We start from the raw sequence: 14,391 nt of genomic DNA on the forward strand, positions 1-14,391 counted from the left end.
GTCCTTTGCGGCCATTCGTTCTATTTTGATTGGTCCACATTTGCCACCGCTCTGACCCCTCCCTCAGCTGTCAGTTTTTCAGGTTCTGGAGGTGAGTTGTCACGGAGTTTTTCCAAAGAAAAACGTAGTAAATTTGAAATTGAAATCAATTACCAGGTAATTATTCATAGTTTTCTTCTCATCATTTAAAAAAATTCTGTTGAATGTTTGGTTGTGTTTGTATCGAGTTTCCACTATTACTGTTTTTCTACTAAAATCAACCATGACATTAGCGTAATTGATTATTTTTTATTCTTTCCTCTGTGGGTAATCCCGGTAGTAATTTCTATATTATTTCTAATGTAACCTTCTCTTTCCTCCAGTATTAATTAACCTTAAGTGGATTACAATTCTTCTATGGTTTGACATCCGTAATGGTTCCCCATGGTGATTTCCAACAATTCGGTGAACTTGCCCCTAATTCTGTTTTTTTTTTCAGGTTTATGAAGCTGAAGATTCAAAATGAACATTAGGATTAATTTTATAGTCCTGTCCATACTGTTTCTTGGAGTTATAGGCGAAAATGGAGATGTGAGTTAGTTTTTTTTTTCTATATTATTTCATCACAAGGAAAGAATATTGTGTGATTGCAAAAAGTGATTTGATATGATGGATTTTGGCAAAGTAAAGGGATATTGTAATCACAGTGAATTCTGATGGTATATTTATATATTGGGCCGAAATAGGGAAGAATTGAACTAGTGAATAGTTAAGAAAGTATTCTTTGAAAGATTTTCAATCTTCAGCAATCTAATGGAAGAGAAAACTGAACAGTTCACCCAGAGAAGATAAGTAATATAAACTTCCAAAGAAAAAATCTAATTAGTCAGTAACTTATTGAATTTATTAATAACTTTCAATTGAAAATTTGTAGTTTCTATTTGATAGTATCATGATAATGTGAATTTTCAGATGCTATATTTGTTACTCTAATCAAAATATTGTACAGGGCATTGCACAAGAAAAATGTTCAAGTTATTTCATTCATTTAAATAATTGAATTTGATAAACATGTCTTGAGGCTGCTAGACATTTATACAATTTTCAGACTATTGCAAACAAAGAGAACAAGCTCTAATTGTATTGCATTTGCAATTCAGTGAGCAGGTTTAGCAAAATTATAAACAAGTTTTTTATACCTATCATGTATTTGAATGTTTGAAATTTAAAAAATCAATTTTAAAGCCAATCGTATGTCAACTTAAATCATCAACATGTAATGAAAATATGAGGTTTGTTCAAAATATAAGGTGCACGTTCAAATTTCGTGGAATACGTAAATTCTTTTGTCTATTTTTTGTTTTTATTTTGTTGGTACACTCGCTTCGAATATATGTTCACAGTTTTAGCTGTTTAGCATGTTTAGTTGAACATATCTCTTATATGTTGCACTGATTGTTCTTTCTGAACAAATTCTATTAATGTTTTTTTTTTGAGGAATAGCTTGTTCTTCATCAAATCTCACCTGTTTTTTTAAATAAACTTCATCTCCATTGCACCTATGTTTTACTTACTTTAAACAAAACCTTGAGACATTCCTGACTGATAGTTCAAATTATTAGTATAAGCAATCTGAATGTGAACAATCACACAAATAAACAGGTGAAACAATGACTATTAAAATATTATTCAAAAACGTTATTCAACAAATTATCTTATCAGATGAAATAGTTGAAATCTAGTCAAAAAGTGTTTCTAAACTTTATATGTTAGGTATTTGAAGATTCTGTCAGAGAAGCTAAACAATTTCATTTCGAGCAATGATTTTATAAAAAGAAAAAGTCGTTATTGAATCATCAGAAAATTTCATTCTTTACAAAAAATTCTGAATCTCTAAGAAAAATCGAAAAATATGGTAAAAGTTAATCATATAAAAATAGACAAAAAATTTGAGATCTGTTTATTTTCAAAAATACTGACTAATTTTATTCTATTGTCAAATATAGAAATGTAGTTATGACAGGTTTTTTAATTCTCCAACTCGCTTTTCTATTCATTATTCAAATCTACAAAAACTTTGATACAAGTTGTAGTTTCAATTACTACTAAATCTCCCAAAAGTTTCTTAATGTATTTCCGTGAACAACCTCGAGAACAACAATGTGTTTGTTTAACTATAAGCAAATGATGTTCCTTGTGACAATAAAACTGAATTAAATACATTATATTGATATAAAAGTTCTTTATTTTGGTTCATTTCATATCCCATAAACAGGGATTGTTTTTCAAATAATTATCTAAGTAAAAAGCACTCCAAATTAGTATCATTTCATTTATCACTAGCTGGGTTAGATAAATATAATTAGTTTCCAAATCCAAGTGATAATGATAGTTACAATAGATAAGAACTCGACTGTAACATTGAGAAATCATTTTTCGAAACCTATACCATTGGCGTCGGAAAAAATCCATCAACAGTGACTATTACACAGTGTTATTGGAGCGTTTGAAGAACAAACTCGCGGAAAAACTACACCATTTGAAAAAAGAAGAAGGTGCTGTTTCATCAAGACAAGGCACTGTGTCACAAATCAATGAAAACGTTGGCAAAATTGCTTGAATTGGGTTTTGAATTATTTCTGCATCCACCGTATTTTCCAGATCTGGCCCCTAGCGACTCTTTTCTGTTCTCGTTGAAACTGAAGCCTATTTTGAGACTGAAAACAAATCGTACTTTAAAAATGGTGTTGAAAAATTGTATGACCGCTATAATCGTTGTGTTGCTTTTGAAGGCAACTATATTGAATGAGAAAATGAAATTTTATCAAAAAATGTTTTTTTCAATGTTAGCCTATGAACTTTTCAGCCCAACTGTAAAGTTGACTCAAAGTTCTTACCTCAAACTTTATATTGGCCAAACGGGGAGAACATTTTCCCAAAGAATAAAAGAACATATTAGAAGTTACTTGAATGTAAAAACCAGTTCCACATTCTTTTGAAGGAGGAGCATGCGATCAACCACGAGTTTGCAGTATTTGGAAGAGAATGGAATGCTTAGAAATTAATAGATTTAATAATTCTGAAGATTTACTCTAAATTACAGAATAGAATTTAATTATTTCTCTCTAACGAATCTCTTTTCTGATGTGGAAATGTGGAATTAGTTTATTACAGTTTATTAACTGTCCAATGATGATAGTCTCATATCAAAAAGAATCTGTTTTTTTTGTCAGGATGATGTAACTGTAGAAACTGTGGAAGAACCGACCTCCAATGTACCTTATGAAAGCCCGACTGTTCTCGATCCTCGAAAGGTATATTTCGCTGAGCATTTCGATGATGTCCCTCAGTTTGAGAAGAGATGGATGAAGTCGCAGGCAAAGAAAGAGGGCATAGACGAAGACATCGCCAAGTATGATGGTGTTTGGGAGGTGGAGCAGCCCCACAAGGATGCCTTTCAGGGAGACAGCGGTCTCGTCCTTAAATCGAAAGCCAAACATGCCGCCATAGCAGCCGCTTTGAACAAGCCATTCGTTTTTAGCGATAAGGTGAGTTGGGAACTGCTCAGTATAGCTACTATAAAATATACAGTGCGCTGTTGAAATGTTTTGCGAGGTTTTATTTTTGGCGAAGTCGAAGTATTTGGACGTTCTACTTTTCAGCCACTCATCGTCCAATACGAAGTACTCCTACAAGATGGTCAGGAGTGCGGAGGCGCTTATTTGAAGCTCATCAGTGAAGCTCCGGAAACAAAGAATCTCCAAAACTTCCACGACAAGACACCGTACACCATCATGTTCGGACCAGACAAGTGCGGCAATGACCACAAGTTGCACTTTATCTTCAAACATAAGTGAGTAATGGTCTTAGAGGCTCTTCATATCACCTCAGTGAAGTATTCGAAAGTGCACTAGGGCGTTCATCAGATAGTTCTTTAATTTCAACGAATTTCAGGAATCCTCGCAACGGCACAGTAGAAGAAAAGCATTGCCAGAAACCGAAGGAGCGCTTGGAAGAGATATTCTCCGACAAACTGCCCCACTTGTACACGCTCGTCTTGAGGCCGGATAACACGTTTGAAATCTTGGTTGACAAGAAGATCATCAATTCTGGCAGTCTTCTGGAGGACTTTGTACCTCCGGTCAACCCTCCAGCAGAGATCGACGATCCCAACGATAAGAAACCCGCAGATTGGGACGAAAGGTAAGAATCAGAACCATTTATTCCTTCCTTAAGCAGCGAAGTGGTAAGCAAAACTTTTCAGACCACCCTCGTATGTGGACCTCTCAACTAGAATTTTTCAAATCATCTGTCGCCCAGTATGTTTAACCATGATAAAAATGGGTGTTCTTTGAATTTGGACCATATCGTATTTCTTGTTTGACCTACGTTCGTTTCCAGGGAAAAGATCCCGGACCCGGACGCTACCAAACCCGACGACTGGGACGAGGACGCGCCCGCGCAGATCGTCGACGAGAGCGCCGCAATGCCTGAGGGATGGCTCGAGAACGAGCCGACGCACGTCCCCGATCCAAACGCCGTCAAGCCCGAAGACTGGGACACCGACATGGACGGCGAATGGGAGCCACCTTTGATAGAGAACCCAGCGTGCATTTCTGCAACAGGCTGCGGCCCCTGGGAACCTCCCTTAGTCAACAATCCCGCCTTCAAGGGCAAGTGGCGCGCCCCCATGATCGATAATCCCAACTACAAAGGCAAGTGGCGCCCCAGGAGGATACCCAACCCGGAATTTTTCGAGGATAAGCAGCCTTTCAGGATGACTACGGTGGTGGGTAGTTGTTTCAATAAATATCATTATTATTGAACTGTCAAGTGGATGAGGAAAGCAGAACTTTGTGAAAGGCTAAGAGAGAAAGTTCGTTTGGCTGGTTCATTATGGTTTGCTGACACTGTTGTACTAGTCTAAACTATGAAGAGAGTAGAAATAGATTTATTGATATAGGTATAGTAGTGCAGGTAATATTAAGTAATGCTGAAGTAACATTTTACGGCACATTTAACTGCATCAAATTCCAACCTAACATAATATTGGTACTTCTTTTATTTTCGAGACCTTAATTTTTTAATGTACTTGTGTTTTCGGTTGGTAGATAATGATAATTTTTTGTACAATGCAGAGCACTGCATTTTATTGAAAAGTGTATTTTTTTACAGTAAAAATCGATTTTGATTTTCTTATTTCCATATCTGGTTACTGCTTTTTTAATTAGACATATCACCTTTATATGAAAAATTAATATATTTATTTACATCTAATCCAAAAATATTCATTTAGGCAAAAATTTGAGTCTGTTATTAATGAACAGTAGATAATTAACGCAGACATCAACTCAAGATGGCTGCCGCTTTGGAAATTCAAATTAATTCCTATAATTTTGAACCTGGCGAAATTATGGAACACTCAACTGTCATTCATCATGGAACCTAAATTGTCATCTTATTATGGAACCTAAACTTTCAGTTGTGTCATTTTGGCGCCACCTATGAATATGAATTCGAATCTGTTAAATGTCAGCGCCACCTATACATTTTATTTGAAATTGGCTTATAAAAAATGGCATTTGAATGTAAAATGTAAAGGGTTCACATAAAGAACAGCAAATATTGTAATTGATTAGGTAGTGTGATTGAAAAATAATAGAAAACGAAGCTTTAGCAATTGGTTGCAATTGGCCGTCATAGCTTCTTGATTGTTCCATTCGTTTGTATGCATTGAAACTTTGTTATCGTTTCAGTCGGCAGTCGGTTTCGAGCTGTGGTCCATGTCCCAAGACATTCTCTTCGACAACATCATCATCACCGAAGAGATCGCCATCGCCGATAAATGGGCGGAAGACACTTTCAGTAAGAAACGTCAGAAGATCGCCAAAGATTCCGTAAGTATTAACCCTTCCCCATATCTCTCCACCTTTAGCATATACATTTAATATTCCTTTTGTGAAGAACACTTGGTGGGGCAAAATGCTGAGAGGGATGAACTACCGACCGAAGACGTGGGCTGCGTACGCAGTTTATTGTGCGACGCCCGTAGCTTTTTACGCATTCTACTTGTACCGTTGCGTAAAAGAGGTTGAGTAACTCTTTTCTATCGCCAGAGGAACTAAGGGGTTGTGTAAAGTTGGTAGTCGCGAGTTGTTTCCACTTAGAATGTTTGTGCTTCGTCATAGTAGCTCGACAATTTCAGTCATTGTTCTTTTTTTAATCGAAAAAAGTTTATTATAGGATTCAGAGGGGTTGCTTATGAACTGTTGAAAACGTACCTAACAGAGAGAAAATTATACACAAAATTAGAAACCAATCAAAGTGATGAGTATAATATAAATATTGGTGTGCCACAGGGATCAGTTCCCGGACCTATACTGTATCTTTTGTATGTTTTGTATGAAAATGGCTGGTTTGGATGCAAGATACTTTACCTTTGCTGTTGATACCGCACTAGTATATTTAAATAACTGTCTTGAAACAGAACAAACAGTGAATAATGACCTAAACAAATACTATCAATGGCTACTGATGAATAAGCTAGCATTAAATGTTGAAAAACTGTATATATGGCGAATCTGGCGAGTTCCCATCGTTTCTGAAGACATATTTGATAATCCCTTTGTATAAGGGTGGACTTAATGATGACCCTTCCAACTTCCGGCCTATAGCACTCATTCCTACCCTTGCTAAACTCATAGAAAAACTAGTGTAAAGCAGAATTGTATGTTTTTGCAATGATAATAACATCCTTACTTCTCGTCAATTTGGATTCCAAGCAAATAAGGGTACTAGTGATGCTATGTTCTCTCTGTTTGAAACGATATACTCCGAATATAACGCTAAAGAAGCAGTCGCTGCTATTTTCTGTGATCTATCGAAAGCTTTCGACTGTGTCAACCTTGAGATCCTTCTTAATAAGTTGCAACAGTATGGCTTCAGAGGCAACTCTCTCCACTGGTTTCATTCGTACTTATCAGGTCGCAAACAGGTAGTTAAAACAACCGAGTGTTCCTCTGCTCAAACTATCAAATGTGATGTACCACAAGGATCGATCCTTGGCCCAATTTTGTTTCTTATCTACATAAATGACTTAGCTTTTATAGATATAACGGCCACAATTACTCTCTTTGCTGACACCACTTTATTGCTATCATTTAATATCAATAAAACTAGCATACTTACTTTCCACTGAAACTGCCTTGGTGACAAAATCTTAGACAGGGTACATAATTATAAATTTCTAGGGTTGAACATTGATGATAAACTGAAATTTAAAAATCACACAATAAACTTAAGCAAATAGCTTGCCTCAGGTTGCTATGCACTAAGAGTGATTTTTAGAGAACTAGGCTACTCCCATTCAAGAACAGCTTATTTCGCTCTTTTCATCGCTCACGGTATTCTAACAGTAGCTGCCCTGTTTATCTTGGAATCAATTTGCTTGATAAAAAAAAATTATTCTTGTGCATCTCCCCCTTCCTCATATAATACTCGTAGCCACAATAGTAACATAGATCTGCCTATTCCTGCGAGCTCCCTTGTTAGGGATTCAATTATATTCAACAGGATCAAACTGTTTAACCACTTACCAGCCCGAATTAAAGAAATTATAGTGCTTAACAAAATCAAAAAAGCAGTTAAAATGCTACTTGTTGATAGGGCCTATTATTCAGTTCAGGAATATCTTGACGATTCACTTGAATCTTAACTTTTATTTCTGTGTCTTGTTATTTTCAGCTGAATATCTCAGTGTATTTCACATTTTTAGCTTGTGTTTATTGTATTTTGTTTAAATTGTGTATGTTTTTTTTATGTAGATTTTTGTATCTTACATATTATTTATGACTTTGTCTACAAGATGTAGTCTTCAGACAATAAAGTATATTTAATTGATTGATTGATGGTGCTAAAGCACAAAAACAAACCAAATCGGACAATACAATTATATATAAACAATAACTTACTGAAAGAAGTCGAAGTTTACAAATACTTAGGACTGTTGAGATATAATAAACTCCTGTGGACAAGTGATAATAAAAATTGGTTCAATGACAGGAGCATTAAAACGCTGTGCAAAATATATAAACCACAATGTCAAAAAAACAATATATTACAGCTATATTGAATCACATATAAGGTATCTCATACCATGTTGGGGCAATGCATCACAACAATTAATTAACAAACTGGGAAGAGCGCAAAACAAATCAATAAAAACTCTGTATAACTTGTATCGACCAACTTCAACAAACATTGTTTATGAAACAACGGGATTCATGAAAATAGAAAAAATCATTACACTTGAACAAGTTAAACTTATACATGGAATCTTGAATAAATACATTTTATGTAATACCACCATGGAAACAGTAGGAGATACACATAATCACAATACAAGAAATGCTGAAAAACTGAAACAAATATACATGAGAACAAAGAAAATTCAGGATACACCAATCTATAGAGGAATCCAGTAATACAATAAACTTCCTGTAGACTTCACAAATATTGCTTCCAGGACTGAATTAAAAAAAGCTTTGAAAAAATTCTATTTGACAGATAACTGTTTAGAAAATAGGCTGATTGAGTATAATTTCACCATGTTGTAGCTTTCAAACAATAGTTACACCAACATGTTGGTGTGGAACTTTATTTTATTCTTATTTTATTTTATACTAATATTTTTTGTTTTCAATTTTGAAAATCCATCTTTATATTTTAAAATTTTTGTTTTTATATATTTATTTTTGTTTTTTATTATTATTTTGGTATTGTTAAAAATAACTATAAGATTATATTAACCAAAAAATACTTTGTAGGCCATAACACAGATCTATTCTGATTACTGGCCAATTATATGTTTATAAAAAATAGTAAGAACCATTTGAAATTGCAAAAAAAAACTATTGCCTGTAAATTATTTTATAGTACAACATACCCCCCTAAAACCATTTGTAGAAAGAGTTAAACTGTTGGTAATTATTATCAATCGAAACTATTGGGCTTCAGACAGCACATTACGAAGTGATGGCAAATGTCGCCATTTTGGTAGTTTTGTTTTCAATATATTGATTTTACGCCAGAAGTTCCAGTACGAACTATCAAAAATACGTACTGTTTTCGGGAAAAGTTTTGGCTTTCTTCATTTCTTTCGAAGATTCATATGTGGTGAAATGAGATCTATAAACGGCGACAAAGGTCCCATTCCATAAATAAAAATATCAAAAATAATCAATACTTAGAATTAATCAGATAATTTTCATCATCGAAGAGGATTCTTCAGCCAAATTTACATAAAAGCCCTAATTAAGTTGTAGGAATTAGTTTTAAGTTATTTTCTGATGATGCTTACTTGGCTAACGAAACGTGCGTCAAGAAACAGTATTTCTGATCTGGTGTAGAAATAGTGTTATCAATAGATTCATCTTGAGCCAGAGGATCCAGTTCTACCTATCAAGTGACGGTCGTTGACAATTTTTTTTTATTGACAGGAGAGCGTGATTCAGCGCGTGGCCGCGCTTACAAACGACTACCCGTTCCTGTGGGGAGTATACATCCTGGTCCTTGCTGTGCCCGTAGTGTTCTTTTTGTACCTTTGTTGCAAACCCGCCAGCTCCTCCGCTAGTCACAAGCAGGTAGCGCTTTTTTGTAAACTAGATGTACTACGCTAGGTTTGTTGGCTCGAATCAATTTATTTTTATGTTTTTATGAGATTTAGTTATTATTCGACGGTTTTTGAATATCAAATTGGAATGATGGGAAACCCACATAAGAAACTTTTGTTCTCTGACAAGTGTTTCAACAACAAATGTCTTATAGACGTTTTTGTAAAACAATTTAGTGAAAATCTCACAATAAAGTGTTTTTGGAATACGTTACATGTGAACAAGATCATTTATATGGTCCTAAATCCTGGAGGTCTGTTTTTGTTCCTTTCATTATCTTTGTTATTAGTCTGGCAAATGACCAAGCTGTCTTTTTTTACTTTCTCCAGAAGTTTTGCATTTCATCTGGAAACCAATTTGATATTTTGAAACTCTCGCTCAACTCATTATCAAGTTTTTCTTCTCTCGCACTTGGATATTTTCATTCAGGAAAAAGAAGAGCTGAGCCAAGCGGCCGAAAAGAAAAAGACTGATCAGTTGACTGAAGACGTGGAGGAGGAGCAGGAGGGAGAAGAGGAGGAGAAGGGGAACAACGAGGGAGGAGAAGAAGAAGCAGCGAATGATGACGAGGAGCAAGAGAAGAATTCTCCTCCAGACTCGGAGGAGGATAACGAAGCCATCGAGGTAACTAGATCGAAATTTCCAAGTTATGTTCAATACTGAATATTTTTGTCTTTTTCAGGAAGAGTCAGCGAGCAAGCCATCCGTTGAGGGAGCGAGGAAGAGGAAAGTCAGGAAGGACTGAGCGGGGGAGCAGTTTTCAGTCGTTTTTGCACCATTTAAGAAAACTATTCCTAAGAATTTGATATAATTTTCGTTTTCATTGAATAAAAGGCGGTGTCGTAGCTGTACATTTTTTTTGTGACTGATCGACTGATTTTATGTTTGTATCTAGCCGTTTTCGAATAGTATTATAGGAAGTTATGAAATTTTCAGGAAGACATTACCTTTTGTACATATTCCCTGAGATGTATGTAGTTGCCGATTTGTTAATTTTTTGGTTTTTCCAGGAGGACCAACCGTGTGATTCAGTGATCATTTGTTTGTATTTTTCTGTTTGAGCCTGAATAAACGTTTCAAAAGAATTTTGTTTTTTATCCTTGTATGCTTCGAGCGCCATCTACGGTTGGCGTATTGAAGTTTATACATCTGTTTAAAATCTGTTTTTCCGTTAACCAGCCGTCGCCCCCATACGAACAGCAACTCTCAGAAGTTGAGAAACTTGTGCGAGCTGAGGACTAACGAGGTCTTACCTTTTAACGTGTGATTCCTAACACGGACATGTAACTGGTTATTGACTTTTCCACGTGAAACGAAGGTTTTACGGTTTATTTTTTTAAACAGGAGTTCCTGAAAATACAATTTTATTTTGCGAAACTTCGAATAGCATAAAAACTGCCTGAAACCAAAGCGAACAACGAAATTAAAATCATCAGTATATTCTTGTAGAGCTTCCAGGAGCAGAAGCCCCAGTCATTCCAGTTGATGAGGATATCGACAACGCCGGGCACGAGGAGGCCCAGTATGGAGAAGAAGACGGCCCCCACGAGGTCGATGAGCGAGTCGAGGTTGTGGCCGGCGGCCGCCGCGACGCTCATCGCAAACGTCACCGTCAAAGTCCTGAGGATGGTCTGCGCAACGTTGTGCTTCTGGGGGGCGAGTCTCGTCCTGAGGTGCCGCCACAGGATGTCGGTGGGCACGTAGTGGTTCAACATGAACGTGAAGAACATCGAGGAGCAGATGCAGGCCTGCGCGATTTGGGCGGGACTGCAAAAACAATCAATCAATGTAGAAAAACAAAGTCAAAATATACTATGTACAAAACAATTTGATCCTTCCAACTAGCACAGCTTGCTGAATCTAACTGTGCGTTTGAATATTGGATGCGCGTAGATCAGCTGGCAGACTGAGGTAAGAGCTCAACATCAAGGAACTCGTGTAGCGAAAATCGTGTTAGTACAGTAAGTGGAGACATTATTATGTGAGTGTACTGTTAGTTATTTGTTATCTTTGAAAATGCCTTTAAACTGTAAATTAGTCCAGTTCTAACTGGACAAGGCAGAGAAATTATGTAAGGCGTATTGAGATTTATGAAAGCGGAAGCAACTGCAGATGAAATAAGAATTACTCCTGCGAAGGTAAGAAATAATAGTAACAATGAGTAAAATTGTAACCAATATTATATTTCAACTCTAAAGTTTTAAAAACGAGTAGCAGCGATCACTGAGGTTTATATATCTTTTTTTCTGTTACTATAACTATATATCGAACTAAAAAGTTGATTTTTTTTTCCAAAATTACTAGTATTATTGTGAAAAAAGCGTGGGCGCTAGACATACAAAAAATATGGCACAAAGCGCCCACGTTTTTTTCACAATAATACTAAAAATTTTTTATCTTTAGTGTTTTAAACTTGTTCAATGTTCTTTAAAAGCGTGTTTTTTAGTTTTTTTTAATTATATTTATTTTTTAATTTTTAGTTTCATTTGCTATAAAAGCGTGTTTTTAGTTTTTTAAACTATATTTATTATTTTGATTTTCTTTTGAACAACCTATCGGAAGTTACGTACAGCGCCATCTGCTCGCGAATAGATCAAGCAATAACATCGATAATACTGTCAATACAGATCCCGATCTTGAAAGTTACAAATGTACAAACACACAGGTGAAGCTAATATGAAGCGTGTAATAAAAATCAAATCAGATAGAATGCAAGCCTATTTGACTACTTAGCCTTGTTCTTTTCAATTATGGGATCATCAGGACCACAAAAGTGCTTATTTTTCAATTTGTATGTACGAACCTTATCTCAGAAGTATGGGTGAAAAACTCTACCAATCAGATTTTTTGTTCTTTTTTGTAAAAAAATACTCATTAAGGTTTTTTTAATTTTATCAATAGCTCATTACAGCGAAGATTCACAAAGAAATATTATATAGCTCAAATACGTCTACAGGGTCACAGATGATATCATTTCGTGTTCAATAATTATATTATTTCTCTCACTGTTTCTACCTTCTTCAAAACATTTTCGAAATTGAATTCGAGTGGTGTTAATATTCGTAGACTTCAATAATTCACTGGAGTAGTATGTTGCCTGAATATTTTGAAATTTAAAGGAAAAATCTAGGTTTTGAAGATGAAATAAATTCTTCAAACTGATTTCTCAACGTCTTTGCTTACCCATTCTTCGTTATGTGATTTTTCACGATTTTGCATCCAATTTAGGAGGATTTATTGAAGTGAGAAATCAAGAGTGTATAAATTATCGAATTTATTACAAAAATCAAACATTGTCAGATCTTGATCTTGATCCTTGAGATAATCCTTAGAAGATATTTCCAAATAGTAGTTCTCTTCGATTTTCCAGAATATCTAATTCCTATTGAACAAAGAAGAGTGTGATGATCAAGCAACATATCTGATACCCGCCAAACCTCTCCTACAGTAGAATGCTTGGTATATACTTGATCTTATCGGTTCTATATTGAAGCTCATCCAGGTTAAGTCCAAATTCCTAGGACTTAGATTAAATAACATGAATAGTTGTGGAAAAATTTGTCTATATTTTTCATTCAACAAATTAATATTGAAATTCACGTTCAACACGATAGTTATTCTAGGATCGAAACAGAATGTTGAAAAAAATCCCGAAGGAGATCGATAACATGACGACAATGCGTTTTTTTTTTCGAACAAGTAAAGTGGTACTCACATTTTATCCGATGGTAAATTCTGCGTGATAGCCGCGTGGGTGTCTTCGCCGAAGGCGAAGTATCCGCAAAATCCTATGAAAGTGTGGCACGTCACCACGAACCCCATAGCAACATTAAGGACGCCCATCCGTCCAAGGAATTTCGATTCTATCATCGTGTTCTCCACCGGCATTATGGATCCTACACCTAGAACACAACAAATGACACAAAGGAATTAAAGCTAGGTTAAGTTAATTTGGAACCGCGAAAAGATTCCAACAAAATCACTTTTAACACACACCAGAACTGTGACACAGTTCATCATCACCTGATGAGGCCATTTCGGTTGAAGGAATGCGTGTCGATAAGTGTCAACGTTCTAGTATGTGCAAAGTGTTTTGTTGGATTTATACAACGTTTCGTCTGCTACTGCGGCAGACAGGTCGCATCGTCTTTTTTTTTTAATTTATGCCACAGTAGCAGACGAAACGTCAGGTATAAAAACCTGCGGACCACGGCTAATAAACCCGGAAACATCGACCGATTTGTAAGAAACATAATTATATTCAATTGAAATTCAATGAAAACGATCTAATCAATCAAACTGTTCAATGCCCAGTCGTATAATTATAAACATAATGAAAAAGAGACCTTCTTCCTTAAAAAAAAGTTGCTGATGTGTTTGGATATTTACCATGATTCATGGTCTATTAAAGGTTTACGAAACCGCAATACGTGTTTCGCTATACAATACTACTTGAAAAGGTTATTGTATAGCGCGGTTTTGTAAATCTCTCTTGTATAGCAGAAATCGAAATGAATATTTTCAGTAAGTTTTGATACCGATTTTCATCAAGTATCGGCCAGTTCCATTTCACCTTCTTTCTCAGATATAAAGTAGATGAAAAAAAAATTTCTGACTATATAAATTGATTAACGAAACGAAAACAAGTTTTCCACACTTCTGATTGGGAATAAGTAATTCCTTCAAGGTTAAGATATCGAATAAGAACTTTTTCATAATTTATCGTTGTGATTCATCCATT

The 14,391-nt window shown here is 35.4% G+C and overlaps 2 protein-coding genes across 9 annotated transcripts in view; one reads left to right on the plus strand and one right to left on the minus strand.

The window, feature by feature from the left end:
* Positions 1-10,735, plus strand: LOC111511126 (calnexin). Of its 2 annotated transcripts, none has more exons than XM_074182043.1 (10): positions 1-156; positions 479-570; positions 3,213-3,527; positions 3,642-3,832; positions 3,934-4,182; positions 4,381-4,768; positions 5,736-5,876; positions 9,477-9,620; positions 10,080-10,274; positions 10,333-10,735. In XM_074182043.1, exons 2-10 carry the CDS (start codon positions 502-504, stop codon positions 10,393-10,395), a joined length of 1,755 nt encoding a protein of 584 aa, XP_074038144.1. In that variant the 5' UTR covers positions 1-156; positions 479-501; the 3' UTR covers positions 10,396-10,735. The 2 variants fall into 2 exon arrangements, with proteins under 2 accessions (XP_074038144.1, XP_074038145.1); XM_074182044.1 differs by having other exon boundaries at positions 71-91.
* Positions 8,080-14,391, minus strand: part of LOC111511119 (proton-coupled amino acid transporter-like protein pathetic) — a 25,669-nt gene continuing 19,357 nt past the window's right edge. For 6 of the 7 annotated variants that reach the window (XM_074182049.1, XM_074182048.1, XM_074182052.1 and 3 more), the window contains exons 8-9: positions 13,366-13,552; positions 8,080-11,417 (exon numbers count right to left, since the gene is read on the minus strand). In XM_074182049.1, the coding sequence (XP_074038150.1) occupies positions 11,015-11,417; positions 13,366-13,552 (590 nt within the window). In that variant the 3' untranslated portion in view covers positions 8,080-11,014. Of the gene's footprint in view, positions 11,418-12,762; positions 13,270-13,365; positions 13,553-14,391 lie in introns of those variants that run through there. The other variant, XM_074182053.1, reaches the window with a different exon arrangement.

The sequence above is a fragment of the Leptinotarsa decemlineata genome, unplaced genomic scaffold (genome assembly GCF_025532065.1).
Source record: "Leptinotarsa decemlineata unplaced genomic scaffold, Ldec_3_MD MMD2_tig00026328_RagTag_RagTag, whole genome shotgun sequence".
Lineage (NCBI taxonomy): Eukaryota > Metazoa > Arthropoda > Insecta > Coleoptera > Chrysomelidae > Leptinotarsa > Leptinotarsa decemlineata.